The sequence below is a fragment of the Phacochoerus africanus genome, chromosome 9, assembly GCF_016906955.1.
Source record: "Phacochoerus africanus isolate WHEZ1 chromosome 9, ROS_Pafr_v1, whole genome shotgun sequence".
Taxonomy (NCBI): domain Eukaryota; kingdom Metazoa; phylum Chordata; class Mammalia; order Artiodactyla; family Suidae; genus Phacochoerus; species Phacochoerus africanus.
Window position 1 is genome coordinate 13,382,594 of NC_062552.1, and position 26,096 is coordinate 13,408,689.

Genomic DNA, 26,096 nt, shown 5'->3' on the forward strand with positions numbered 1-26,096 from the left:
AGCTGAATCAGAGCTGCATCTGCAACCTACACCCCAGCTCATGGCAACACCAGATCCTTAACCCACTGAGCGATGCCAGGGATCGAACCTGTGTCCTCATGGATACTAGCTGGGTTCCTAACATATTGAGCCACAATGGGAGGCCCTTCTTGAGCCTTTTTTTTTTTTTTTTTGCTTTTCTCTTTTTAAAAATTATTTTCTGTTAGCTTTATTTCCATTTTCTGTTTAACAGTCTGTAGAACACTTTAAGACACCTCCCTCCCCCAGTGGTTGTTCCTCCCCATCCAGTGGCGTCAGTGGTGAGAGCTGCAGACCAGTCTTCCTTCAGTGGCCAGCTGAGTGCTCTAGTCCTCAGCAGGGAATTGCTGGACAGGCACAGAGGGCATCTGTGTGCCTTCAGACCAGTCTGTGACTGGCTTGAGTAGCAGTCTACTCAGGAGCTGGAGCCGTCCTTTCATCCTGAAATTCTTCCTCGGTCCCAGCCTTTTCAGCTGCAGCCTGCTCTTTCTGTTCAATCTCCTCAGGATCCTTGTAGCAGTAGAGGTCAGGTGTGACCTTCCAAGGATGGTCACAGGAGATGGTGTCCCACATGGGCAGAATTTCCTGGACCAGCATCCACCACTGGCTGGGTGAGTGTCCTTGTGGTTGCACGTGGCACTGTCCACATAGCACAGAGGAGTGTCCGTTATACATAAGATGCTCTGTGAGAGGCTGGTGGTCAGCCCTGGGACCAGTCACTACTAGAAGTCAGAAAGCCCCTGGGATCTGGCCAGGGAAGGTCCCAGGAGAGAAGGAGTGGCTCCAGCGGCAGCAGTGGGCATACTGGCCAGCGTTCCTGCAGTATTTCATGAGACACTGACATCGACAGGGTTTTCAATGTTAGCAATAGCAAAAGCTGCCAGAAGAAGGTTCTCCCAGGTTCTCTTCTCATTTGTGATGTGGATGCTATCACTTTTGGTAGATACGAAACTGTGGGTCTTCACTAGTTAATTACGTTTCACCTACCTTCACTAACCAAGTTTATTTTAATTGCTTGTCCTTCAAGCAGCACCTAGCCCAAATAATGAGATGTTTGCCAGAGTTGTTTTCAAGGAAGTTGGAATCAGCTGAGTCTAGTTTCATCTGAGCTGATTCAGGCTGCTTAGGACCACCTAGCCTCCAACTGGGCGTGCGCCAGTGTCCATTTGCTGACCTTTTGACATTAGAAGGCTGCAGACTCCGCCCCAGATTATGCTAAGTGCCTCCTTATTTGAATGTGCGGAGGCCTGTAGCTTATTACGCCTGCGCAAAACGGTGATTACGCACTCTTCCAATCACTTCTCTCCACGCTCCCCACACCCCCAGGCCTCAAACCGCCTGCCTCTTTAGTCTTTATCCCAAACTTCCAGCCTCTCCCCTTCAGGGAGATGGGTTTGAGGTATGTCCTCCTATATCCTCGCGCGGCTGCAAACTGCAATGTCTCAGCCTTTCGGCTTGCTGTGCATCCCTCCAAACGAACCTGGTCCAGTAAGAGAGGTGCTGTTCCTTGTGGAAGTCAGTTGATGCTACCTAGGTAAGGTTCCGGCTGTAAAGAATTTGAGGACACCCTTCGCCTTCACTTAAAGAATATCAGGGGCTCTGGACGTTGTGAAAATTTCCTTTTGATTTACTATGGGAACTTAGAACAATGCCACATGGACCCCTTTCTGGGTAACACAGAAAATCTTGCTTTTCCTGGTATTAATGATTGCCTTTCTTTTAAAAATTTATTTTTCTCTATACCTATCCAACTGTTTTTTTTAATTGGCAAATGCTCGTCAGTGTTATTCTCCACAACTCATATTTATAGATTTCATAGTTGTGTTGGGGACTTCTTTCCCTAAGTCTCTCTATTCTTATTTTTGTATACTAATAAGTTTATATATTAATAGGTTTCAGAATCAACTGATAAAGAAAAAATTCAGGGATGAGGAGTTACTATTCAGCATACAGACTTGTATTTAATCAGCTTCCCATAAGCCCTGTGCTCCACTTCCACTTTCCAAAGTACCCTATACCTCCAAGTTCTGAGCCCCTCCTCCTCAAATCAGTTACCTTCTGTCTTGCAAAATTACATCCTGTGTTTCATTTTGATGGATGTTTTGGAAAGAAAATGAGGGCATGTAGTCAATTCATGATGCTTTTCCAGACTCAAATTCATTTAACTCAGGACCTAGACCCTTTCAGGATCCACTTTTCTCAGTCATTTCTCTTTGCATCTCAATTCTTGCTTTGGAGTTCCATTTCCCTCTTTCTAAAGTATATCCTTTAGAGTTTGGGTGTGTGCGTGAAAAATGCTCCATTTTTGACACTTTGGTTAACATCTTCTTGGTTTATTACAGGTGAACATCCTTGTATTCACTTCCCAAATTAATTGTCAGCCACACCAGAAGCCTGTCTATGCTCCATTCAAGTTACAAACCCCTCCCTCCCCCAAATGTCATCACTATCCTGACTTTGATATCACCAGTTTAAAAATTGTCTCTAAGTGTATCTCTAGACACTATAGTTTACTGTACTCTCATCTTATTTGATGTCTTTTTTACATTTATTTTGACATAGTTGACTTACTATAGTGTTCATTTCTTCTGTACAATGAAGTGATTTGCATATATGTATGTACATTCTTTTTCATATCGTTTTCCATTACGGTTAATCACAGGATGTTGAATATAGTTCTCTGTGCTGTACAGTAGGACCTTGTTGTTTATCCATTCTATATATAATAGTTTGCATCTGCTAACTTCAAACTCGACTCCATCCCTCCCCCTTAGCAACCAGAAGTCTGTTCTCTATGTCTGTGAGCTTGTTTCTGTTTCATAGATAAGTCATTTGTGTCATATTTCAGATTCCACTATGTGATAGCAAATAGTGTTTGACTTTTCTGGCTTATTTCACTTAGTATGATAATTTCTAGCTCCTTGGATATTGCTGCTAATTGCATTTTTTCATTCTTTTCTGTGGCTAAGTAGTATTCCATTGTATATATGTACCACATCTTCTTTCTTCATTCATCTGTCAATGGATACTTAGGTTGTTTCCATGTCTTGCTATTGCGAATAGTGCTTATAGAAGTGCATAGGGGTACATGTATCTTTTTGAATTACAGTTTTTTTTTCTGAATATATGCCCAGGAGTGGGATTGCTGGATCATATGGCAACTCTATTTTTAGTTTTTTAAGGAACCCCCATACTGTTCTCCATAGCGGCTGTGCCAATTTATGTTCCCACCAAAAGTGTAGAAGGGTTCCCTTTTCTCCCCACCCTCTCTAGCGTCTGTTATTTGTAGGCTTTTAAGTGTGGCCGTTCTGACTGGTGTGAAGTGCTACCCCATTGTAGTTTTGATTTGCATTTATCTAATAATTAGCAATGTTGAGCATCCTTTCATGTTTTTGTTGGCCATCTGTTATGTCTTCTTTGGAGAAATGTCTGTTTAGGTCTTTTGCCCATTTTTCAATTGGGTGGGGTTTTTTTTTTTGTTTTGTTACTGAGTTGTATGTGCTATTAGTATGTTTTAGAAATTAAGCCCTTTGTCAGTCACATCATTTGCAAACATTTTCTCCCAGTCTATATGTTGTCTTCATTTTGTTGATGGTTTCCTTTGTTGTACAAAAGCTTATAAGTTTGATTAGGTCCTTTTTTTTTTTTTTTTGCTCTTATTTCTATTGCCTTGAGAAATTGACCTAAGAAAACATTGGTATGATTCTAGGAGTTTTATGGTGTCACGTCTTATATTTAAGTCTATAAGCCATTTTATTTTTGTCTATGGTGTGAGGGTATGTCCAAACTTCATTGATTTACATGTGTTTGCTCAACTTTCCCAGCACCACTTGCTGAAGAAATTTATCTTTTCCCATTGTATATTCTTGCCTCCTTTGTCAAAGATTAATTGATTGTAGGTGTCTGGGTTTATTTCTGGACTCTTCCATTTCATTAATCTATATGTCTGTTTTTGTGCCAATACAACACTGTTTTGATTACTGAAGATTTGTAGTATTGTCTGAAGTCTGGGAGGGTTATGCCTCTTTCTTTGTTCTTTTTCCTTAGGATTGTTTTGCCACTTCTGGGTCTCTTATGGTTCCATATAAATTTTAGGATTATTTATTCTATTTTTGTGAAAAATGCCATGGGTAATTTGATAGGGATAATATTAAATCTATAGATTACTTTGGGTAGTATGGCCATTTTATTTTTTAATTTTTTTGTCTTTTGTCTTTTTAGGACCACAGCTGCTGCACATGGAGGATCCCAGGCTAGGGGTCAAATCGGAGCTGTAGCCACCAGCCTACACCACAGCCATAGCAATGCCAGATCCAAGCCACATCTGCGACCTACACCACAGCCCATGGCAATGCTGGATCCTTACCCCACTGAGCGAGGCCAGGGATTGAACCTGCATCCTTATGGATACTAGTAGGGTTCGTTAACCACCGAGACAAGATGGGAACCCCTGTATGGCCATTTTAGCAATATTAGTTCTTTGAATCTAAGAGCATGGGATATCTTTCCATTTCTTTGTATCATCTTCAATTTCCTATATTCATGTTTTATAGTTCTTAGCATATTAAGTCTTATACCTCCTTGATCAGGTTTACTTCTAAATATTTTATTTTAAATGCAGTTTTAAAGAGCTCATTTGTGTACATTTCCCTTTCTGATATTTCATTGTTAGTATAAAGAAATGTAACTGATTTCTGTATATTAATCTTGTATCCTGCTACCTTGCTGAATTTGTTTCAGTGGTAGCAGTATTTGTGTGGAGTCTTTAGGGTTTTTTATATAAAGTATCATGTTATCCGCATATAATGACAACTTTACTTCTCCCCTTCCAAGTTGGATACGTTTTATTTCTCTTATCTGATTGCTGTGGCTGGGACTCCCAATACTAATGTTGAGTAGAAGTAGTTGAGACTGTGCATCCTTGTCTTCTTCCAGATTTTAGCGAGAAGTCTTTCAGCTTTTCACTGTGTTGAGTATTATATTGGCTGTGGGTTTATTATAAATGGTTTTTATTATGTTAAGATATGTTCCTTTCATACGTACTTTGGTGACAGTTTTTCTCATGAGTGGATGTTGAATTTTATCAAATGCTTTTTCTGCATCTATTGAGATGATCATGTGATTTTTGTCTTTTCTTTTGTTAATGTTATATTACATTGATGACTTTGCGCATGTTGAACCATCCTTGTGAATTTGGGATGAATCCCACTTGGTCATGGTGTATGATCTTCTTTATGTGTTATTATATTTGGTTTGCTAAAATTTTGTTGAGAATTTTTGCATCTGTATTCATCAAAGATATTGGCCTGTAATTTTCTTTTTTTGATAGTGTCTTTGTCTGGTTTTGGTACTGGGATGATGATGACTTCATAGAATGTCTTTGGGAGTGTTCCCTCCTCTTTAGTCATTTAGATGAGTTTGAGATGGGTCAGTGTGAGTTCTTCTTTTTCTGTTTTGTAGAAATCACCTCTGAAGCTATCTGGTGCTGGCTTTTGTTTGTAGGGAGTTTTTAATCAGTGATTGGTCTGTTCAAATTATCTATTTCTTCTTGATTCAGTTTTGGTGGGCTCTATAGCTCCCATCGTGGCTCAGTGGTTAACGAATCCAACCAGGAACCATGAGATTGCAGGTTTGATCCCTGGCCTCGCTCAGTGGGTTAAGGATCTGGCGTTGCCATGTGCTGTGGTGTAGGTTGCAGACATGGCTCAGATCCCACGTTGCTGTGGCTCTGGCGAAGGCTGGCAGCTACAGCTCCGATTAGACCCGTAGCCTGGGAACCTCCATATGCTGCGGGTGCAGCCCTAGGAAGAAAAAAAAAAAAAAAAGGCAGTTTTTATGGGCTGTGTGTTTCTAGAAACTTAACCATTTATTCTACGTTCTTAAATTTGTTGTCATATAACTGTTCATAGTATACTCTTACGGTTTTGTGTGTGTGTGTGTGTGTGTGTGTATTTCTGCAGTATTGCTTGTTATTTCTCCTTTTTCGCTTCTTACTTTATTTCGGCCCTTCCATTTTTCTTCTTGGTGTGCCTGGCTAGAGGTTTGTCAATATTTTTACCCTTTCAAAGAACCAGGTCTTGATCTTTCTAATTTAAAAAATATATATATTTCTTTTCTGATCTTTATTTCCTTCCTTCTTCTAACTTTAGGTTTTGTTCTTTTTCTAATTCTTTTAGGTAGTATATTAGGTTGTTAAAGACTTAATTCTTGTTTTTTGAGAAAGGCTTGTATCACTATAAACTTCCCTCTAAGAACTGCTTTTGCTGCATCGCATAGATTATGTATGGTTGTTTTCATTGTCATTTGTCTAAAAATATTTTAAATTTCCTCTTTGATTTCTTCATTGACTCATTGTTTTTTTTTTCTTTTTTTTAGTAGCCTGTCATTACTCTCTGTGTAATTGTTTTTTTTTTTTCCCTTGTTTCTTTTTCTGTGGTTGATTTCTAGTTTTACGTTGTTATGGCTAGAAAAGATGCTTGAAATAACCTCTATATGCTTAAAAATCTGTTAAGGCTTTTTTTGCTCCCTGTATATGATCAATCCTAGAGAATGTTCCATGTTCACTTGAAAAAAATGTGTATTATGGGGGTATTTTGGCTGCAATGTCCTAAAAATGTCAATTAAGTCTGTTCTATTGTATCATTAAGGATAATTTGATGTTTTTTAAGTCTCCTTTAATACAATGGTTCTCCCATTCTTTTTCTTAGAATGTATCTATTGAATTCAGCTATCTGACTTACAGTGTCCCCTGTAGTCTGGATTTTGCAGATTACACACTCATGACGTGTTCTTTCTTTCTTTTTTCAATGGCCAAACCTCCAGCATATGGAAGTTCCTGGGCCAAGGATGTAATCCAAGGCAAAGCGCAGCTGCAGCCTAAGCCTCAGTAGTCAGATTCTTAACCCACTGTACCACAATGGAAACTCATCATGATATATTTCAATATGCATCTTTGTCCTCTGTTTCCTGTAAATTGGCAATTGGATCCAGATGTTTGATCAAACTCAGGTTTAATCCCTTTTGTAAGACTACCCATTATTATGAATGTACATATTTAAACTTATTTAATGGGTTTCAGTCCATTCTAATTATTACCCTTGTTGAAACTCATTGTCCCATCTTTGGCCAACAGCAAGCCTCTTAAAGTTGGTTCCTGGTCCTTTGGACATGACCCTACAGAATTTAGTAGTTCTTATGCTCTCTAATATGACAAGATATTTTAGACTCATTCTACACATTTCCTGCCTCAGACAGAGAATTAACCACTTGTCTAAGAAGCCTTTGTTTCTTGAATTGGGACTTGGTATTTCAAGACCATAATCCAGATAATAAGAATGAGCATTGCTACTGAGAAGATGTAGGAAACTAGATTGTTCATACTTATGATAATTACCCATTTTACCCCATATTACACATAAATTCTCAAGATACTATTACCACCATAAATATACTGAAAAGTTAAAATTTTGGCCAACACTTTCCCAATACATCGCTCCAGTTTTTAGTCATTTTGAACCAATATTTCAGAATGTAAAACCATGTCAGATTATACTCTTTGACACTCTGCTCCACATCTTGGCTTGATGGGCAGTAATGAAGCTGAACTCTGTACATACTTCTCCCACGCTGGCTGGTTTAATGTTAGGCTTTATTAGTGGTGGGCACTCTTGGAGGATGGGGGCAGGGAGGCATTCAAGGAGGAAGAGGCTTCTCTTTCTGATTCTCATGTGCTTATCTCCTTGGGCTCCTACAGAGTGTGTGGTTACTTTCAGCAGTGCCCAGTAGCCAACAACAAGTGGCAGCTTCCCCCAGCACATTGCTTTTTATGAAGCTTCAAAGAGCAGTGTGTTGCTGGCAAAGAACCTTCCTGTAAGTGGCTTCTCTGGGCACTTTGCAATGAATTCTAATAAAGCCAGCTCCCTGTGGACATTTTCTTAAGGAACTCCTGAGGATTTCTTCTTTTTTTTTCCTTTTTTTTTTCTTTTTAGGGCCACACCTGCAGCATTTGGAAGTTCCCAGGCTAGGGGCTGAATGAGAGCTGCAGCTGCCTGCCTATGCCACAGCTACAGCAATGCCAGGTCCAAGCTGCATCTACAACCTACACTGCAGCTCACAGCAATTCCAGATCCTTATCCCAATGAGTGGGGCCAGGGATCAAACCTGTATCCTCATGGATACTAGTCAGGTTTGTTACCACTGAGCCACAGTGGAAACTCCTGAGAGAGGATTTCTAATGGATTCCACTGAGGCCACAGAAGTAAGCCACAGTCCTGCCCTCTCCAATAAGGAGGTGGCTGGTGGAGAGGTTGGGGGAGGGTGTTTCTTGGCCACTCTATTTCAGTCCAAAGAGTGGTGGCTGCTCCCTGTATCTACTATTCCTATATGGTAGGAGTTCTTTGTGCCTTTTACTAGCAAAAGGAAAAGAGCATTTTAGTTCTAGCCAGCTCCACTTTATTCCAATTCTATTAATAATTCTTCATAGTAAGTGTTCTCTGTTCAAATTGCCGAGCAGTTTCTATCTCTTGGCTGCACTGTGACTGAAACGAACCCACATTTAGTCTTGGTTCTAGATGTAGTATTTAAAGTTTACTAACTGTCTTTCTGTTGCTGTCAGTAATTTTGGTTGCCAAAATTCATTGCCTAGTAGATTCCTCAGGAAGAACTCAAATGAATAAGATTCTGAGTTCTTTTACTTCGATAACTGTCTCAACAAATATGTATTTATACTAAGTCAGTTTTGCTGGATACAGAGTCCTTGTTTTTCACTTTCTTCTTTGAGTATTTTAAATGTTTCACCATTTTCTCCTTACATGAAGTGTTAATGTTGAAGTCCTATGGTAATCCAGTTTTCTTTCTCTCAAAATTGTTTGGCTTAAACAACCATTTTTCAAAATGCAAAGTCGAGTGGTTTTACTAGAATAAATCTTGTTCATTCTCATTGTTTTCAGCTACACAATATACTCTTTAAGTAGAGGTTTCAAACATATATATGAATATACATATAAATATATGCGAATATATATTAATAGATATACATATTCTATTCCAGGAAAAGTTGTCTTGAATTTTACAGTGTTGTATTTGTTCTGTTAGCTAGCTCTGGTTTTTTTTTTTAAATCAGGAACTCTTTATCCATATGTTGGATCTTCTTTACCTATTTTCAGCATTTATCTTTTCTCAAACATTTCTACCTGTTTCTGTCTATCTTTTCTTTTAATTTGTTTTGCTTTTTAGGGCTACACCCGTGGCATATGGAGGTCCCCAGACTAGGGGTCGAATCAAAGGTAGAGCTGCCAGCCTACACCACAGCAACATCAGACCTGAGCTGCATCTGCAACCTGCACCACAGCTCACAGCAATGCCAGATCCTTAACCCATTGAGTGAGGCCAGGGATCAAACCCGCAACCTCATGGTTGCTAGTCAGATTTTTTTCCACTGTGCCACAATGGGAACTCCTGTATTTCTTTATTTAAAATCTCAAATTCTAGCTCTCTTGGTCATCATCTGTGTTTGTTTGCTCCTATGTTCCTTCTAGTTTAGTACTTTCTGAAACCACATTTTCTCTTATTTTTAATTATTTCCCAAGTTTCTTCTGAATTTTTCTTATTCTGATTTTTGTTCCACATCCTATGTAATTTTCTTAATACCTTTACAATTTTGATCTGATGGGGGGGACATTGTATTAGTGGTTTGATCCTATCCTCTTCTGTTTTGGGGTTTTTAGAGTTATCTGTTACCTAGTTTTGTTGAAAATGGTGTTCCATGCCTTTTTGGTTTCATTATACACAGTATTTTTTTGATGTGGTGATTCATGGAGATTGAAAATTCATGTACAGCCATATTTCCAGAATCCATTTATTTTATTTCCTCACCAGCAGCATATGGAAGTTCCTGGGCTTGGGGTCAAACTGGAGCTGCAGCTGCTGGCCTACACCACAGCTGCAGCAATTCTGGATCTGAGCTGCATCTGCAGCCTGTGCCCCAGCTTGTGGCAATGCCAGATCCTTAACCCACTGAGTGAAGCCAGGGATGGAACCCACATCCTCATGGACACTATGTTGGGTTCTTAATCTGCTGAGCCACAACAGGAGCTCTTGTGTTATTGATGTCAGTCCTTAGCTGAGTGTGATGGAAAGGGACTAGAGTTGATCCGAATGTTGTTTGGTGCATTACACCACATCCTCATTCTTGAGTGCTGGTTTACTTGCTTATAATATTATAGGTTGTCCAGTTTCCTCACTGTACTATTATGCGTTATACTATCTTCAGCATATTTTTACTTTTGACAATTTGGCTTCCAGTCTAAATGTCATTTCTTTCCAGTTAGGTTTTGCTTTAACTGCTGTTATTTAAGATCATTTTTCTCTTGAATTTCATCATGTATATTCATGTATGTGTTATATGTATATATACATTGTTTATCCAAGACTTGATGCACTTCTTCAATCTAAAGAGTTAATATTTCTTCAATTCTAGAAAATAACTGGCCATTATTTCTTTTTCTCTCTTTTGGGATGCCTATGAAATGTACTGTTAACACTTTTTTTTTTTTTTTTTTTTAAGGGCTGCACCCGTGGCACATGGAAGTTCCCAGGCTAGGGGTCAAATCAGAGCTACAGCTGCCTGCTTACACCACAACCACAACAATGCCACATCCGAGCTGTATCTGCAACCTACACCATAGCTCACAGCAACACCTCATCCTTAACTGACTGAGCAAGGCCAGGGATTGGACCAGCATCCTCGTGGTTAGTAGTTGGGTTTGTTTCCACTGAGCCACAACAGGAACTCCCTATCAACGCTTCTTATATAGAACCTCTGAATTTGTTGGTTACAAAAGGCAATGACTTTTTTTTTTTTTTTTGCTTAAGCCCATTAGAATTAAGTTTCTCACTGAAACACTCTTACTTTCTCAAAAGCAAGTCAGAGAAAGTTCCAGGAATTGCCTGTTTTTCTCTACTTGATTATCTATAAACTTCTGAACATGTTATGCAAGTCAGTAAATTCATTTACTTTTTCTCCCTTGAGTCAGTTACAACTGGGTTTCTGACAACTGCCACCAAGAATCTTGATTAATATAAAGGTCTACTATGTGAGTGATAGTATACCAGGTGCTACCTCTTCAGTGGCATTCAACACACAGTCTGTGTCTCCAATAACCACAATATTTCACAATCATTCTGTGTCATCTTCACTTCTTTATTCCTGCTTCTCCTGCCTTCCCAACCCAAACTTGGAATGCAAGTTTTATTGTTACAACTTCCTCACAGTTGATTTGTATAACCACATTTGGAAGGATAACCTTTCTAGCTATATGGGCTTTCTCATGTTTTGGATTCATATTGCACTGGTATTATCTTAAGTAGGTCTTCAAGTGTTTCATGAAAATGTCCGTTTAAAACAAACCCCTATATTAGCTTCCTAAGGGCTAAGGTTAAGCTTTTTTGTTTACTGCACCCACGGCATAGGGAAGTTCCAGGGCCAGGGACTGAATCCAAGCCACAGCTGCAGCATCACGGGATCCTTAACCCACTGTGCCAGGCAGGGGACTGAATCTGCACTTCCCCAGTGATTCAAGCCACTGCATTCGGATCCTAACTCCTAAGACTTTTACTTTTATCTCCTAGAGCAAAGTCAATAATGATTCTGGGAATCCCTCTTAACAAATAGACCTACAGTATAGACCCACAGTACTAAGCCCCTGTAGATCTTTTGTATGGAACTGGGGATACAAAGACATATTTCTATTACTTAACCAACTTAAGGACATAGGAAAGTATATTAAAATATAAATACATAAGGTACCATATATAATTCAGAAGAAGAGGAAACCATGCCTGATCTGTGATAGTGGGAGCAGATTCCAAAGCCCTGAGATATGGATAGGGCCCTGCCTTAACAGAAAATAAAGGAAAAGGCAGGTGCCAGAGGGCGAGACCGTGGGTCTGAGGAAAGGCACGGTTTTGCTGGCGTATCAGGCTTGTGTGTGCAGCACTGGAAAGTAGGATTTTATGAACAGAAGTTAGCTCCAGAATCAAGACAGAGTCTAGCTCTTAAAGTAGCATAATCTCTTTCTTATTACAATGAAGATCGCTGCAGCTGAGCCATACTATCCTGATACGTCTGTTTAGTTTGGTTATTAGTTTCTAATTCTCTTAGAGGATTGGCTCGTATCACCTTGCTGAGTACAAATGGGTGAGAACTACCTAATGGAATGAATGCAGACAGAAATACGCAACAAGCCCCGTGTCTAGTGATCAAGACAATCGCGTCTCCGTAATAGAAAGGGGGGCACACACCCTTAGGACTTCTCATAAATCCCCCTTTCTCCATCAGCTGTTTCTCCCGGGACAGCCCCAGTCCTCAGCCGGTGGGAATATCAAGAGAAGCCTCAGCCCTTAATTAAAAACACAAGAGGTGTACGGGGCGTGGGTGTTGGCGGTGACAGTCTGGACCTACAACTAGTAAGCGCAGGACGCCCAACTCCAGCGTCCTAGCCTCTGAAGCCAGCCCGCGAACACGAAGGCCCCCTTCCCTGCCCCGCCTCCTTGCCCCGCCCCGCGCCGGCGACGCGGAAGGGGGGTTTCCGCTTCCGGTGGTGGATTGTTGACGCTCGCGGCTGCTGCGGTGGCTACGGGGCCGTTGGGGAGGGGCAAGCGGGGCAGGAGACGGCGCAGTGACAGGACCGCCGAGGGTGCTGCTGAGGCGACGATGGCAGAGGGGCCGGAGGAAGCCCGAGGCCGCCCTCCTGGGCAGGACAACGGTGGAGGGGACCACGAGCCCGGCCCTGCCCTGGGAGGCCTGCCTGCTGCCGCCGCCCCACGCCCCCGAGACGAGCCGCAGGCCGAACCCCAGGCCCCGGGCCGGCCCCCAGCCTCGGGCCTCGCGGCCGCCGCCAAGACCTCGGAGCCGGCGCGCGAGCCCGGGAATCGCGGGGAGGCGGGCTCCGGCTCCGCCTCCGGCTCCGGCTCGGGAATGCAGGCGCCGGCAGGCTGCGAGGCACCCGAGGCCGGGGCGCCGCGGGAGAGGCCGGCGCGGCTGAGCGCCCGCGAGTACTCCCGGCAGGTGCACGAGTGGCTGTGGCAGTCTTACTGCGGCTACCTCACCTGGCACAGCGGCCTGGCCGCCTTCCCCGCCTACTGCAGCCCCCAGCCGCCCGCGCCGAACTACAGCTCGGGCGCCGCCGCTGCCGCCGCCGCCCCTCAGACCGCCGCGCCTCCGCCCCTCCAGCTGGGCTACTACAACCCCTTCTACTTCCTGAGCGCCGCGGCGGCCCGGCCTGAGCCGGGGGCGGCCACCGGCGTTGCCACTCCCGCCCCGGTCGGTGGCCCGGGAGGCCGCGCCCCTCACGTGCAGCCTTCGGCCCGGGCAGCCCCAGTGACCAGGGTAGGATCCGCCGCCGCTTCGCGAGCACCGAGCGAGACTGGGCGGCAGGCAGGTGAGAAGGCTCTTCAGGGAAGGACCTGCGTGGGGGTAGAGCCGGCGCGGTTGTTTCTCGTCCATCAGCTGGGGTTGGCCCAGGCCTTCTGTTCCCCAAGTGTACAGCCAGGTTCTAGTTTCCTTTTTCTTTAGACCTGGCGGTCCCAGTTGACTCCTGGGACTAATCGTTTACACGTGTAAAGAAATCTCTGCTCTTCAAACCATTCTCTTACTTTGACCTCCATGCTCTGGAGTGAGTTCCAAAGCTTAGTTCTCAGATGGCAAAGTTCACCATGGAGGGAGGAGGAGTTTTGACTGGTAATGCTGGAAATAACCCAGACATGGCTTTATTATATATATTACCCAACATATGATAACACAGGTGAAATATATATAATTAATAGCGCTTGTGTGTATTAGGGACAACGGAACTGACGGATAATAAGATTTACACGAATCCAAATGGAGTTACAACCTTTGGGCCTTGGCTTAATCTTGTAGATTGTTTACTTCTGTTTGGGAATTAGAATACTTTTAATTATTTACACTTTTTAGTTTATTGTTTAGACTTTTTATTTTGTTCAACCACAGATAATATGGGACAGACCTAGTTGCTAGAATTTGCAAGCTCCCTGAGAATCATTGGGTTTGTTACATAGAAAGCAAGACAAACTAAATGAATAAGGGTGAGATGAGGAGCACAGGGATTTACTTTGTACTAATTGTCTAAACTTAACCTTGATATTTTGCTAACAGATATTTAATTTTGTGTCATAGTCTTGCAACCACCTGGATTCTGCCCATTTGAATCCCTAGTGAAATGTATTGAGTACCTTAAGTAGTGAAATTTATCTGTGAAGTCATTTTGAAACAGTAAGGGGGTAAAAACAATTTTAAAATGCTCAGTTAAGGAGTGAAGTGGTGTTGCTGTATTTTAATAACATGCCTTATTGGAGTCAATTTCAACAAATGTTGCAAAAGTTATAATTTTTTTTTTTTAATCAGCAAGTTGTACCTTGACTTTATACTCCTCATTCATTACCTAGCTTGGGTTCCAAGGCCTGTGCGCAATGACTAGTTTTCCTAATTTTTTTCTTTTTTTTTTTTTAATTTACAGGCAGAGAGTATGTTATTCCATCCTTGGCCCACAGATTTATGGCAGAGATGGTGGATTTCTTTATTCTCTTCTTTATAAAAGCAACCATTGTCTTAACCATTATGCACCTCAGTGGAATAAAGTAAGTTAAGGCCATTTGCAGAAAGGTTTTAATGTCTAGAGATCTTGCTTTAGTTCTTTTCATGCCTGCTTGCGACCATATGGATAATTTGTGTGCCATTATTAACAATTTCATTATAGGAGCTTTGTCAGGTTTATTTTCTTGTTGGTTTTAAGAAATAACTACAAAAGGGAGAACAAGACGTAATCAATTCTGTAAGGTGTGGGGGAATTTTACCTATCAAAACTAAGTAAAAGGAACCTACAACCCTGAATTTGAATTTATTCACTGTTTTCTTAAGCCAGTTACTAATTTGTCTCTTACAGTCATGTTCAGAGTGGAGTATCTAAAGACCAAGGCATAAAGAGTTTTTAGTAGATGAACTATTAAATAAGCAGCTAGGTGGCACTTGCAAATGGGGTTGCTTATACTGTCAGGCAAGTTCCCAGTAAATTGAAAGTGAGCCATTTATCTGAATAATCTTCCTTTCAGATTAGTAATCTTAATAGCAGTTATCACTTCCTAAGCACTTTCTATAGGCTAGACTTCATATGGATTCTTAATTTTATTGGAGTATAGCAGACTCACAATGTTATGTTACTTTCAGGTGTACAGCAAAGTGAATCAGTTACACATTCATTCCTCTTCAGATTTTTTCCCATATAGTTTATTACAGAATATTGAATAGATTTCTCTGTGCTATGCAGTAGGCTCTTGTTAGTTAGTTATTTTATATATTAATGTGTATATGTGAATCTCAAACTCCTACTTTATTCCTTCCCCAGTGTTTTCCCTTTGGTAACCCTAAGTTTGTTTTCAAAGTCTGTGAGTCTGTTTCTGTTTTGTAAATAAGTTCTCTTGAATCATTTTTAAAATTAGATTCCACATAAAAGTTTTATCATATGATATTTGTCTTTCTCTTAGTGTGATAAACCTCTAGATCAATCTTGGATTACTTAATCTTGCCACCACTGTGTAATAGAGGTTAAAACCTCCATTTTATAGAAAACTGAAATTCTTCCAGAAGTTAAACTCAGCATTTACCAAGTTACAAAGGTAGTAAGTTTGACTGTCAAGGTCAAACCTTTGTAGTTATTTAAATTTCAGGGCCTTTTCCGGGAACTTGAATATTAATCTGATTCTTCCCTGTCTCCCTCCCTATGGGCTAAACATCCAGTCAGTACCTACCACCTCCTTTCTATTCAATCTCCTGAATAACCTTCAACCTGTACCATTTCCTCTTCAAAGTCAGAAATCCATTTTTCATCATCATTGCTTCTCCCTAGTCCAGTCACTGTCATCACCTGCTTGGATTATAGCACAAGTCTTCTAACTGGTATCTCAGTTTACTGTCTCCTGTTTTATCTTAATTCAATCTCTGGTGTAAAACCAGAGATCATCATTTCTGATTCTGCCATTCTCCTGCCTTAAAAGCCTTCAGTAGTTTCTCATTGCCATCAGGATAGTCTTAATGTTTTTATATGTTTTAATAGATCCCTTCATTTCTTTTATTTCTTTTATTTTTTGTCTTTTTTCTGTTTTTTTAGGGGAGGTTCCCAGGCTAGGGTCGAATTGGAGCTACAGCTGCCTGCCTGTGCCATAGCCACAGCAATGCCAGATCCAAGCTGTGTCTGCAACCTACACTATAGCTCATGGCAATGCCAGATCCCTAACACACTGAGCGAGGCCAGGGTTCAAACCCGCAACCTCATGGTTCCTAGTCAGATTCGTTTCTGCTGCACAACAGGAACTTTTTTATTAATTTTTATTTGTTATAGTTGATTTACAATGTACTGTCAATTTCTGCTGTACGGCAAAGGGACCCAGTCATGTGTGTGTGTATATGTGTATATATACATATGTACACTTATACATTCTTTTTCTCACATTGCACTCCGTCATGTTCCATCACAAGTGGCTAGGTGTAGTTCCCTGTGCTATACAGCAGGATCTCATTGCTTATCCATTCCAGATGCAATAGCTTGCATCTATTAACACTAGGCTCCCAAGGCCATCCCATTCCCTCTCCCTTGTCAACCACAAGTCTGTTCTCCAAGTCCATGAGTTTGTTTCTTTTCTGTAGATAGGTACATTTGTGCCATTTATTAGATTCCAAATATAATATCACATGGCTTTTGTCTTTCTCTTTCTGGCTTCACTTAGTTATGAGAGCCTAGTTCCATCCATGTTGCCGCAGATGGCATTATTGTTCTTTCTTAATGGCCAAGTAGTATTCCATTGTGTATATATACCACATCTTCATTCATTTGTTGATGGATGGACATTTAGGTTGTTTCCATGTCTTGGCTATTGTGAATAGTGCTGCTATGAATATAGGGGTACGTGTATCTTTTTCAACAAAAGTTTCTTCTGGACAGATGCACAGGAGTGGGATTGCTAGGTCGTATGGTAGTTCTATATAGTTTTTGTTTGTTTTTCTACATAGTTTTCTGAGGTACCTCCATACTGTTTTCCGTAGTGGTTGTACCAATTTATATTCCCACCAGCAGTGAAGGAGGGTTCCCTTTTCTCCATACCCTCTCCAGCATTTGTTATTTGTTGACTTGTTAATGATGGCCATTCTGACCAGTGTGAGGTGCTACCTCATAGTAGTTTTGATTTGCATTCCTCTAATAATTAGTGATGTTGAACATTTTTTTCATGTGCCTGTTGGCCATCGGTTTATCTTTGGAGGAATGTCTATTCAAGTCTTCTGCCTGTTTTTCACTTGAGTTGTTGGACTTTGTTGTTTAGTTGTTTGTATATGTTAAGAGATTAAGCCCTTGTTGGTTGCATTGTTTGAAACTATTCTCTCCCATTCCATAGGTTGTCTTTTTGGGTTTTTCAGTTTCCTTTGCTGTGCAAAAGCTTATCAGTTTGATTAGGTCCCATTGGTTTATTTTTGCTTTTATTTCTGTTGCCTTGGAATACTGATCTGAGAAAACATTTGTACAGCTGATGTCAGAGAATGTTTTGCCTATGTTCTCTTCTAGGAGTTTGATGGTGTCTTGTCTTACGTTTAAGTCTTTGAGCCATTTTGAGTTTATTTTTGTGCATGGTGTGAGGGTGTGTTCTAGTTTCGTTGATTTACATGCAGCTGTCCAGGTTTCCCAACACCACTTGCTGGAGAGATTGTCCTTTCCCTATGTTATATTCTTGCCTCCTTTGTCAAAGATTAATTGACCATAGATGTCTGGGTTTATTTCTGGGTTCTCTATTCTGTTCCATTGGTCTGTATGTCTGTTTTTGTACCAGTACCACACTGTCTTGATTACTATAGCTTTGTAATATTGTCTGAAGTCTGGGAGAGTTATGCCTGCTTGGTTTTTTTCCCCTCAGAATTGCTTTGGCAATTCCGGGTCTTTTACGGTTCCATATAAATTTTTTTGCCTTTTTGCCTTTTCTAGGGCTGCTCCCACAGCATATGGAGATTTCCAGGCTAGGGGTCGAATTGGAGCTGTAGCCACCAGCCTACGCCAGAGCCACAGCAATACAGGATCTGAGCTGTGTCTGCAACCTACACCACAGCTCACAGCAACACCAGATCCTTAACCCACTGAGCAAGGCCAGGGATCGAACCTGCAATCTCATGGATCCTAGTCGGATTCGTTAACCACTGTGCCATGACGGGAACTCCCAGTTCCCTATAAATTTTTGGCATGACATTTTTCACAGAACTAGAGCAGATACCTTTACTTCTTAATCACTGTCATTTCTCATACTTAATATTTGAGCCATATCGAGCTGCCTACAGCTTCCATCACACTCTTGCTTCAAGGCTTTCTCTCAGTGCCTCTGAAATGTCTCCCTTCTTATTAGTCTGGCTAACTTGTCTTCTTCAGATCTCAATTTAAATGTCACTTCTGGGAAGCCTCCGCTAAGTTAAGTGTGCCTGGTGTGTGTTTCCAAGTACCCAGTGGTTCTCTGTTATAGCCTGTACTTATCCCACTTCAGTATTATTTATTCTGCTTTACCTGCTGGGTTAGAATCTCCATGAAAGCAGACCATGTCGAATCCACTTATCATATTCCCAGGCCTAGCACAGTGCCTGCTTATTTGTGGAATAAGATAAGTGTTTTGTGAAATTAGACAGTTGGAAACATAAAAATTATTTTTTTGGGGGGGGTGTATATATCTTTTATTGGAGAGAGGGCTATAATTCAACTATATCGTTTATTAGGAAATGTACAGAGTAGCTAAAATTCTAGGGGGTATAGTTTTGGAAAAATTATAGTGGATGTTCATTAAATAATTAAGATCCTCTTTTAATGGCTTGGAAACAATAGAAGAATAGAATTCTTCTATTCTTTTTGACCCAAGTTTCATAATGTTGTGAAATTATAATAATGCTTTTAAAAATGATAATTTCAGTTAAAGTTTATGATTTATAATCATAGATGAAAAAGTCAATGCAGTTGCTCTGGTAATCAATTCTTTTTAACTTCAAACTATTTATTTTGTGTAGGGATATCTCTAAGTTTGCTATGCATTATATAATAGAAGAAATAGATGAAGACACATCAATGGAAGACTTGCAGAAAATGATGGTTGTGGCTCTTATATACAGATTATTAGTTTGTTTCTATGAGGTAAGCTACTGTCTTCAGCAAATATTAATATTTAACAATCTAATTTTAGATTATCAGCCCAAGGCAAAACAAGTAATAGAAAATTATAATCATGTATTTGTCAAAAGTCTCCATTTTTTCTAAATATTCTTTAACATAATACTTTTCAAGTAAAAACTTTCTGGGGAGTTCCCTGGTGGTTTGGTGGTTAGGACTCAGCATTTTCAGTGCTGCAGCCCAGGTTCAGTCCCTGGTCTGGGAACTGAAATACCACATCAAGCTGCTGCATGTTGTAGCTTAAAAACAAACAAAACACACTTTCTGGAGACATTTTATAATTTCTTTTTTTTTTTTGCTTTTTAGGGCCACACCCACAGATATGGAAGTTCCCAGGGTGGGAATCGAATTGGAACTATAGCTGCCAACCTACACTACAGCCACAGCCACGTTGGACCCTGGACCCACTGAGCGAGGCCAGGGATCTAACCCACACCTTCATGGATACTAGTCATACTGTTTCCACTGAGCTACAATGGGAGTTCCTATTACCTCTTTGTAATACATTTCAATCTTGTCCAAAAATAAAGTTGGTTATGGAACTTGAAATGTATTTTTATACAGAAACAACTTGCTAAAAAATATAATAGGTCAAAGAGAAATATTATGATATCTTGTGGTATCAGAAATGTTAGAGACCTGCAGAAATGCATTGAAAGGTTAACCTTATAAGTATTAAATTCTTTCAACTTGAAATTTTTAAAACATGAATCATATGGCAGGAAAATTTACCTTTAAGATTGGTAGAGTTGAGCCAGTAAATTATTTTAAAATTATCCTTCTTTCCTTAGATAATTTGCATTTGGGGAGCAGGTGGAGCTACCCCAGGGAAGTTCCTGCTAGGGCTTCGAGTTGTGACATGTGATACATCAGTGCTTATTGCACCAAGTCGGGTTTTAGTGATTCCTTCCTCAAATGTTAGCATTACAACGTAAGTTCTTTTCTTAGCTTAATCTACTATGTACTTATGAATTATATTGATTACTATACTTATTTACTTATTTTCATAAACTATACTGGGGTTTTTTTGTTGTGTTTTTTGGTGTGGTTTTTTTTTTTTTTTTTTTTTTTGCTTTTTAGGGCCACACACCCATGGCATATGGATATGGAGGTTCCTAGGCTAGGGGTTGAATCCAAACTGCAGCCACCAGCCCACCCCACAGCCACAGCAGCGTGGGATCCAAGCTACGTCTGCGACCTACACCACAGCCCATGGCAATGCCAGATCCCCAACCTACTGAGCAAGGCCAGGGACAGGGATCCAACCCATGTCCTCATGGACACTAATCAGGATCATTACCACTGACCCACAACGGGAACTCCTAAACTATACCATTTGATAAAGTATTTTTAGGATGTCAGTTCTTCATGGCATATAATAGGCTTACATTTGTTAAGTGTAAGTTTGGATGTTTTCAATTATGATTGTAGACCTCTCTTCACTGTGCATCAACTGTAAGTCGTACTAGTGAGAAGAGGATTTGGGTGTGGATGCTCTCTACATCAGTGTTCCACACCTAGCTTTTTAGTCTCTAGATCTGTGGATACTGGGGTTATGTTACTGATCTGCCTTGAAGCCTCCATTTGGTAATAGCTGTCATTATCCCATCTTGAATAGACAATAAGTTTTGACAGCTGTACATGCGGATATCCTGCTCCTGCTCTTAAAGTCATAGAGCTTGTAAAACTCTCAGTTCTCAGGGCTAGCTGTTGAGAAGGTACAGACAGTGGTAATGGGAGTTGTGGAGGTGAGTAGGTGGTAAAACAGTTGAGCAAAACAAGATACTGGCTGGAATTGCTGCCAGAATGATTCAGAATTGGATTGTTAAATAAGACTCTAGAAGAAGCCTTGAGTTTGCTGACGTGCAAAATTTCCTTATATTTTTGTGGCTTCTACTGTTAATGAGAAAGGCAATAATGGCTAATGTTTATTGAGCACCTCACAAACTAGGCAGTTTAGAAAACACTGCATATGTATTAACTAATTTAATCCTCACAACCTTATAAGATATGTACTATAATCTTTATTACAGGTGGGGAACACAACGAGTAGTTGTGTTGGTAGAAAATGAATCTAAAATCAAGTAGTCTGGATTCAGAGCCCACACTCAGCTGCTATGCTATTCCTTCACTGCACTAAAGGGCAGAAACCTAATGTTAGGATACTTCTCTATTCTGAGCTATTGCTGAAAGCTTTTTAAAGCTTCCCTTAATCACAGGGCCCCACAAAGAGAGCTGAAAAAGAATACAGTAGTTTGAAATGCGAGAACTCTTCATAGAAGGTAGAAAGTGGGACTGTTAACAAGCATACTCAGAAGATAGAGAAAACACTAAAAGATACTGACTGAAAGTAGTAAGTGACTGTAGAATAGGTAGGTAAAGGGAATAGCTATTCTCTTCTTCTGGCAAAGTACTAAAAAATACTGTTAAGTTTTTAGTACACATTTTAAGACATATTTGTTACTGCTTTTCATGTAAAAGTTCAAGGTGTATCTTCTATGTAATGAAGTCTTTAGAACTAGCTCAGTTAGTTTGACCATTATATAATGCAACTTGAAAGTAATCACATATCAAAGGTAAAACCCTTCCACTTTCAGTATGTTTTAAATACCTTTGGAATTTGATAGAATACTATTAATCTATTTGTAGTTGATATACAACTTATCTGATCTTTTTTGCTTTAATTTTTTAGGTCCACTATACGAGCTTTGATCAAGAATTTTTCTATTGCTTCTTTTTTCCCTGCTTTCATCACACTGCTGTTTTTTCAGCATAATCGAACAGCCTATGACATTGTAGCAGGAACTATTGTAGTAAAAAGAAATGGGGTTAGATGATGCCCCAAAAGTCCTGAATTCCATAGTTTCTGGAATAATGACAAAACTATGTATCAAGGCCATCAGTATCCCTGGGTTACATTAATTGATGATTTAGAAATTAAAGCAGTCGCTCCAGTGTGATGCAGGTGACTATGCTGAACGTGTTGACTTGACTTGAATGCCAAAGAACTTTTCCAGAGGAAAAACCTGTTAAGTTCAAGTGTTAAAATTTTTAGATCGAAAAGAAGGCAAGTGGTGTCATAATCAACCATGAAGAATATGTACTTTCTTAAGATCTAAAGCATTAGAATTTGCTAAAAGCATTTTCGGCTTTGAAATCTCCAAATGAAACTTTAAAAACTTATTTTGGTTTATCCCAAAATGATGGAAAATGTCCAGTTGTGTTTTGTAAACACATTCATCTTTGAGTTTCCTTCATCTTCTTGAAATTTGTCTTTGCTTTTTGAGGGGAGGGAGTGGGGGACATACCTTTGATAATAATCCACTTAGCTCCCATCCTAGGAGGTGGTGAGTTAGCTGCAAGAGAAAGGGGAAAGTGAGGCCGGCCCAGCAATTCCCTAACCTGAAATGTAACCATCAGTAAGTACTGCAGCCTGCAACTTTGGGGGCAAGTTTTGCATGATGATGAAAAAGTATTGTGTCATATTACTATCTTATCGTTGAATTTTTTTTTTTTTTAAAGGTAAGTTAGTGGTTGCTTTTAATGGGGCAGGGGAAGTAAATTTTCACTGTAAATTTAGCTTAATTCATGTGCAAACGTCTTCACTGCCCTAAATCAAACCATATGTGGGGATTTATGTCCTGTCAAATTGTTGCATATTCACAATATTCCCAGTATGTGTGCAGCATGAAGAAAGTATTAGTGCTTTTCAGTGTTCTGAATATAACTTTATATACAGTATATTCACATACTAGTTAGTTTCCTTTTATTATATTGTTTCATAACTTTTGAAACATCAAGAAGTTAATCTTAGTATTTCATTATTTAAATACTAGTAGCCTGTGAAATACTTAGCAATTTTCCCATTAGGGATTGTTCTTTGTAACAAGGAAGAGTAGCATTTCCAGACATTATTCTAAGTTCTTTGGGCCATCAGCTCATTTGGAGCCTGGCAGGGATGATGTTTTGAGGAAAAATATTAACACTTCGTGTATTGCCATTTTAATTTATTCTTCCATTGCAGAGTTGTAGAGTTTTAAGTGTGTGTACGTACTTTTGTTAGATGGCCCAGTTAGCTGTGCTGATAAATACCTGAACTAAAAGTTTTGATTCTTAGGAATTTTCTGCATCTCTGATATTTTCCCAAAAAAAACACTAAACTGTACTGGACAGTTCATAATTAGGGTGCTTATAGGATCAATCTAGGCTTTATTTTGATCTTAATAGAAAATAATTTTGCTTATTACTATATCAATTTTTAAAGTGGGTTTTTTTGACATTTAAAACTGAAAATATTCACGTTTGTTTATAGGAACCTTAACAATGTCCTTAATGCTTTTTATTGTAAAATTTCATAAACCATATTTTTCATAGTAATTTTATATTAAATCCATCACAGAAAGCCTATTAAATATGTCAAAGTACTAAACAGATCATTGATTTGTAACCTCAAAGAAGATAAAGTGTTATGATGGCCCTTCTTAGTCAATAAACCAAAACCACCCAGTAACTTTTTAAATTAGAAATTATGAAATGTTACATAAACTTACCGGTGAGCAGTGTATACAACAGCACTGGCATATATACCCCTTTTGTCTGATGGGGAATTCGAGCTGAAATGTATCATTCTGAATATAGCTCTGGAATATATCTTTAATGTATAATTTCCTCTTAGATAATTGGATAGTTTGCCATCTAGACTTTTTATTTATAAAATAAAAGTAAATGCATACTCCAATTTAATTTGGTTTATACTTTATAGTATTGCACATTTGCTATACCTACGTGATTCAGATTAATTCCTGTGTAGGTGCATTTAGACCCATCTCAGGATTCATGTTATACTCTGGAGCCCTATCAAAAAATATTACTTTGTCTGCCTTTACAACAAAATCCAAGTCCATTTCCGAATTCAGTACTTAGGGAGATTTTGATTCACAAGTTGCTGGAAGAAGGGAGGGGACCACATTTTTTTCTCTTGGGGATGGGGTGGGTGGAGCCTCCCTAATTTCATCATACTTTATATTTCATCTTATAGAAATGCTGACTTTTCTGTCAAAATAGAATCCTCATACTGAAGCTCTATAACCTTTTATAGGATAATGAACATGAACATGCCACCCATAAACCCATAGAATAGGCAGTTAACTTAGGCATCTAGAAAATCTACCCATCCTGAGTGGCTAGTGCACCTTGAGGAAAAGTCCGAGTGATGGCAGGCAAGCCATGTGACTATATAATAATCTATAACTCGTGGCATTCATTCAGAAATTACTTCTGTCTACCCAAACATTCACCTTCTAGTTTCACCCAAATGAATCTTTAGGCGTTTGTTTCAAACAACAGTAAAAATTTTTAACTCTGCTTAAAAGAATTTTTCCTTTAAGTAACTTGTTGGGGTGCTTCACTTATGCATAAGTATTTCCAGCAAAAAGGAAGACAGGAAGGAGTTGAGTAATGGGCTACTTGGAGTAACAGGCTCTTTGGTAGGAATATGGATATTAAGTATTTCCATTCTGCACTTATCCCTATGACAACAGGCTATTGTTTCTTTTAAAGAATATGCCCAAATAATAGCAGTATTCCTAAAATCTGACAAGTATTGCAGTTACTTGTTTCCCACCGCCCCCCCTCCCCATGCCAAAGGCCAAAATCTTTGCCATATGTGCTTCCTTGGGTCAAGTTCTTTATCTCAAACTGTGTATATATTTCCATGTAGTTCATCACAGCAGGGCTTGACCCACAAAAAGTATCTGATGGCCTGCCCATAAATGAAATTCAACATTCTATTTTTAATCATTTGTATGCCACCAATTTGTATTGTCTCAATAAATACCTGGATGCCAATGATTTGTGTTTTGCATGTTTCTTTGAGATTTGCTCTAGAATATCTCACTTCCAAATACAGCTGCTCTAGCATTCTCTTGCTATCAGGGGACGAGTGCTTTCAGAAATAGAGATCTATCCAAAAAAAAAAAATCATCCACTTTGCAATACATTCTTTTAGCAAGTCACTCAGATGTTAGCCGTAGATGACTAAGCATTTAATGTTAAACTAATCCAGTCAAAGTTGCTAATCCTTCCAACCACCATGCAAGATGTTAAGGACCCATATTACACGTGAGGAACCAGAAATTCAGTCTCATAGCTAATAAAAGACAAGGGCTGGGTGATTTAATTTCAGTCTGGTCTGACAAGCATTCCCTCTTCCAGCCTTTCTAAACAAAACTAGAACAGGACACAAAACAGATCCCTCAAGAAAGACTAAGATAATAAAGGATAAACTCATGGTCTAAGTCCTATAGACAGTATACACTGTTAGGAGTTCGGCTAGGAACTGCACATTCTGGAACCACAGTGGACTTTTTTGAGATAAAGTTTATAAAAGTTGCCCCATAGTACAAGGAAATGAAAGCTCTGACGTGCTATATATAGCTGGTGTGTGTAGATAGACATATACTTTTTTTTTTCTTGCTTTTTGGGGCCACACCCACGGCATATGGAGGTTCCCAGGCTAGGAGTCGAATCGGAGCTACAGCTGCCAGCCTACAGCACAACCACAGCAACACGGGATCCGAGCCGTGTCTGCAACCTACACCACAGCTCATGGCAACACCAGATCCTTTACCCACTGAGCAAAAACAGGGATCGAACCTGCAACCTCATAGTTCTTAGTCGGAATCATTTCCACTGCACCATGATGGGAAATCCAGCACATCCATTTTCTCAATTTTAGTGTACCACATTTGTCAGTTTCCATTCAACGGGCCCAGCACACGACATCCTAACACAATGAAAGAAAACGCAAGTTCTTCC

At 39.9% G+C, this 26,096-nt stretch overlaps 1 protein-coding gene and 1 pseudogene across 1 annotated transcript; one reads left to right on the forward strand and one right to left on the reverse strand.

Annotated features, from left to right (window-relative positions):
* Positions 1-208: 208 nt before the first annotated feature.
* Positions 209-7,187, reverse strand: LOC125136545 (40S ribosomal protein SA-like; annotated as a pseudogene).
* Positions 7,188-12,624: 5,437 nt separating this feature from the next.
* FAM8A1 (family with sequence similarity 8 member A1) lies at positions 12,625-25,127 on the forward strand. Its single transcript, XM_047795792.1, has 5 exons — positions 12,625-13,457; positions 14,556-14,676; positions 19,121-19,244; positions 20,072-20,211; positions 21,973-25,127. The coding sequence occupies exons 1-5, from the start codon at positions 12,731-12,733 to the stop codon at positions 22,115-22,117; spliced, it is 1,257 nt and encodes a 418-aa protein (XP_047651748.1). The 5' UTR covers positions 12,625-12,730; the 3' UTR covers positions 22,118-25,127.
* Positions 25,128-26,096: the final 969 nt, after the last annotated feature.

Bases quoted from the DNA above. Each gene is read 5' to 3' on its own strand.
- FAM8A1 (XM_047795792.1), top strand. From the start codon at position 12,731: ATGGCAGAGGGGCCGGAGGAAGCCCGAGGCCGCCCTCCTGGGCAGGAC. The intron at 13,458-14,555 runs GTGAGAAGGCTC...TTTAATTTACAG, and splicing joins CGAGACTGGGCGGCAGGCAG to GCAGAGAGTATGTTATTCCA. The intron at 19,245-20,071 runs GTAAGCTACTGT...TTCTTTCCTTAG, and splicing joins TATTAGTTTGTTTCTATGAG to ATAATTTGCATTTGGGGAGC.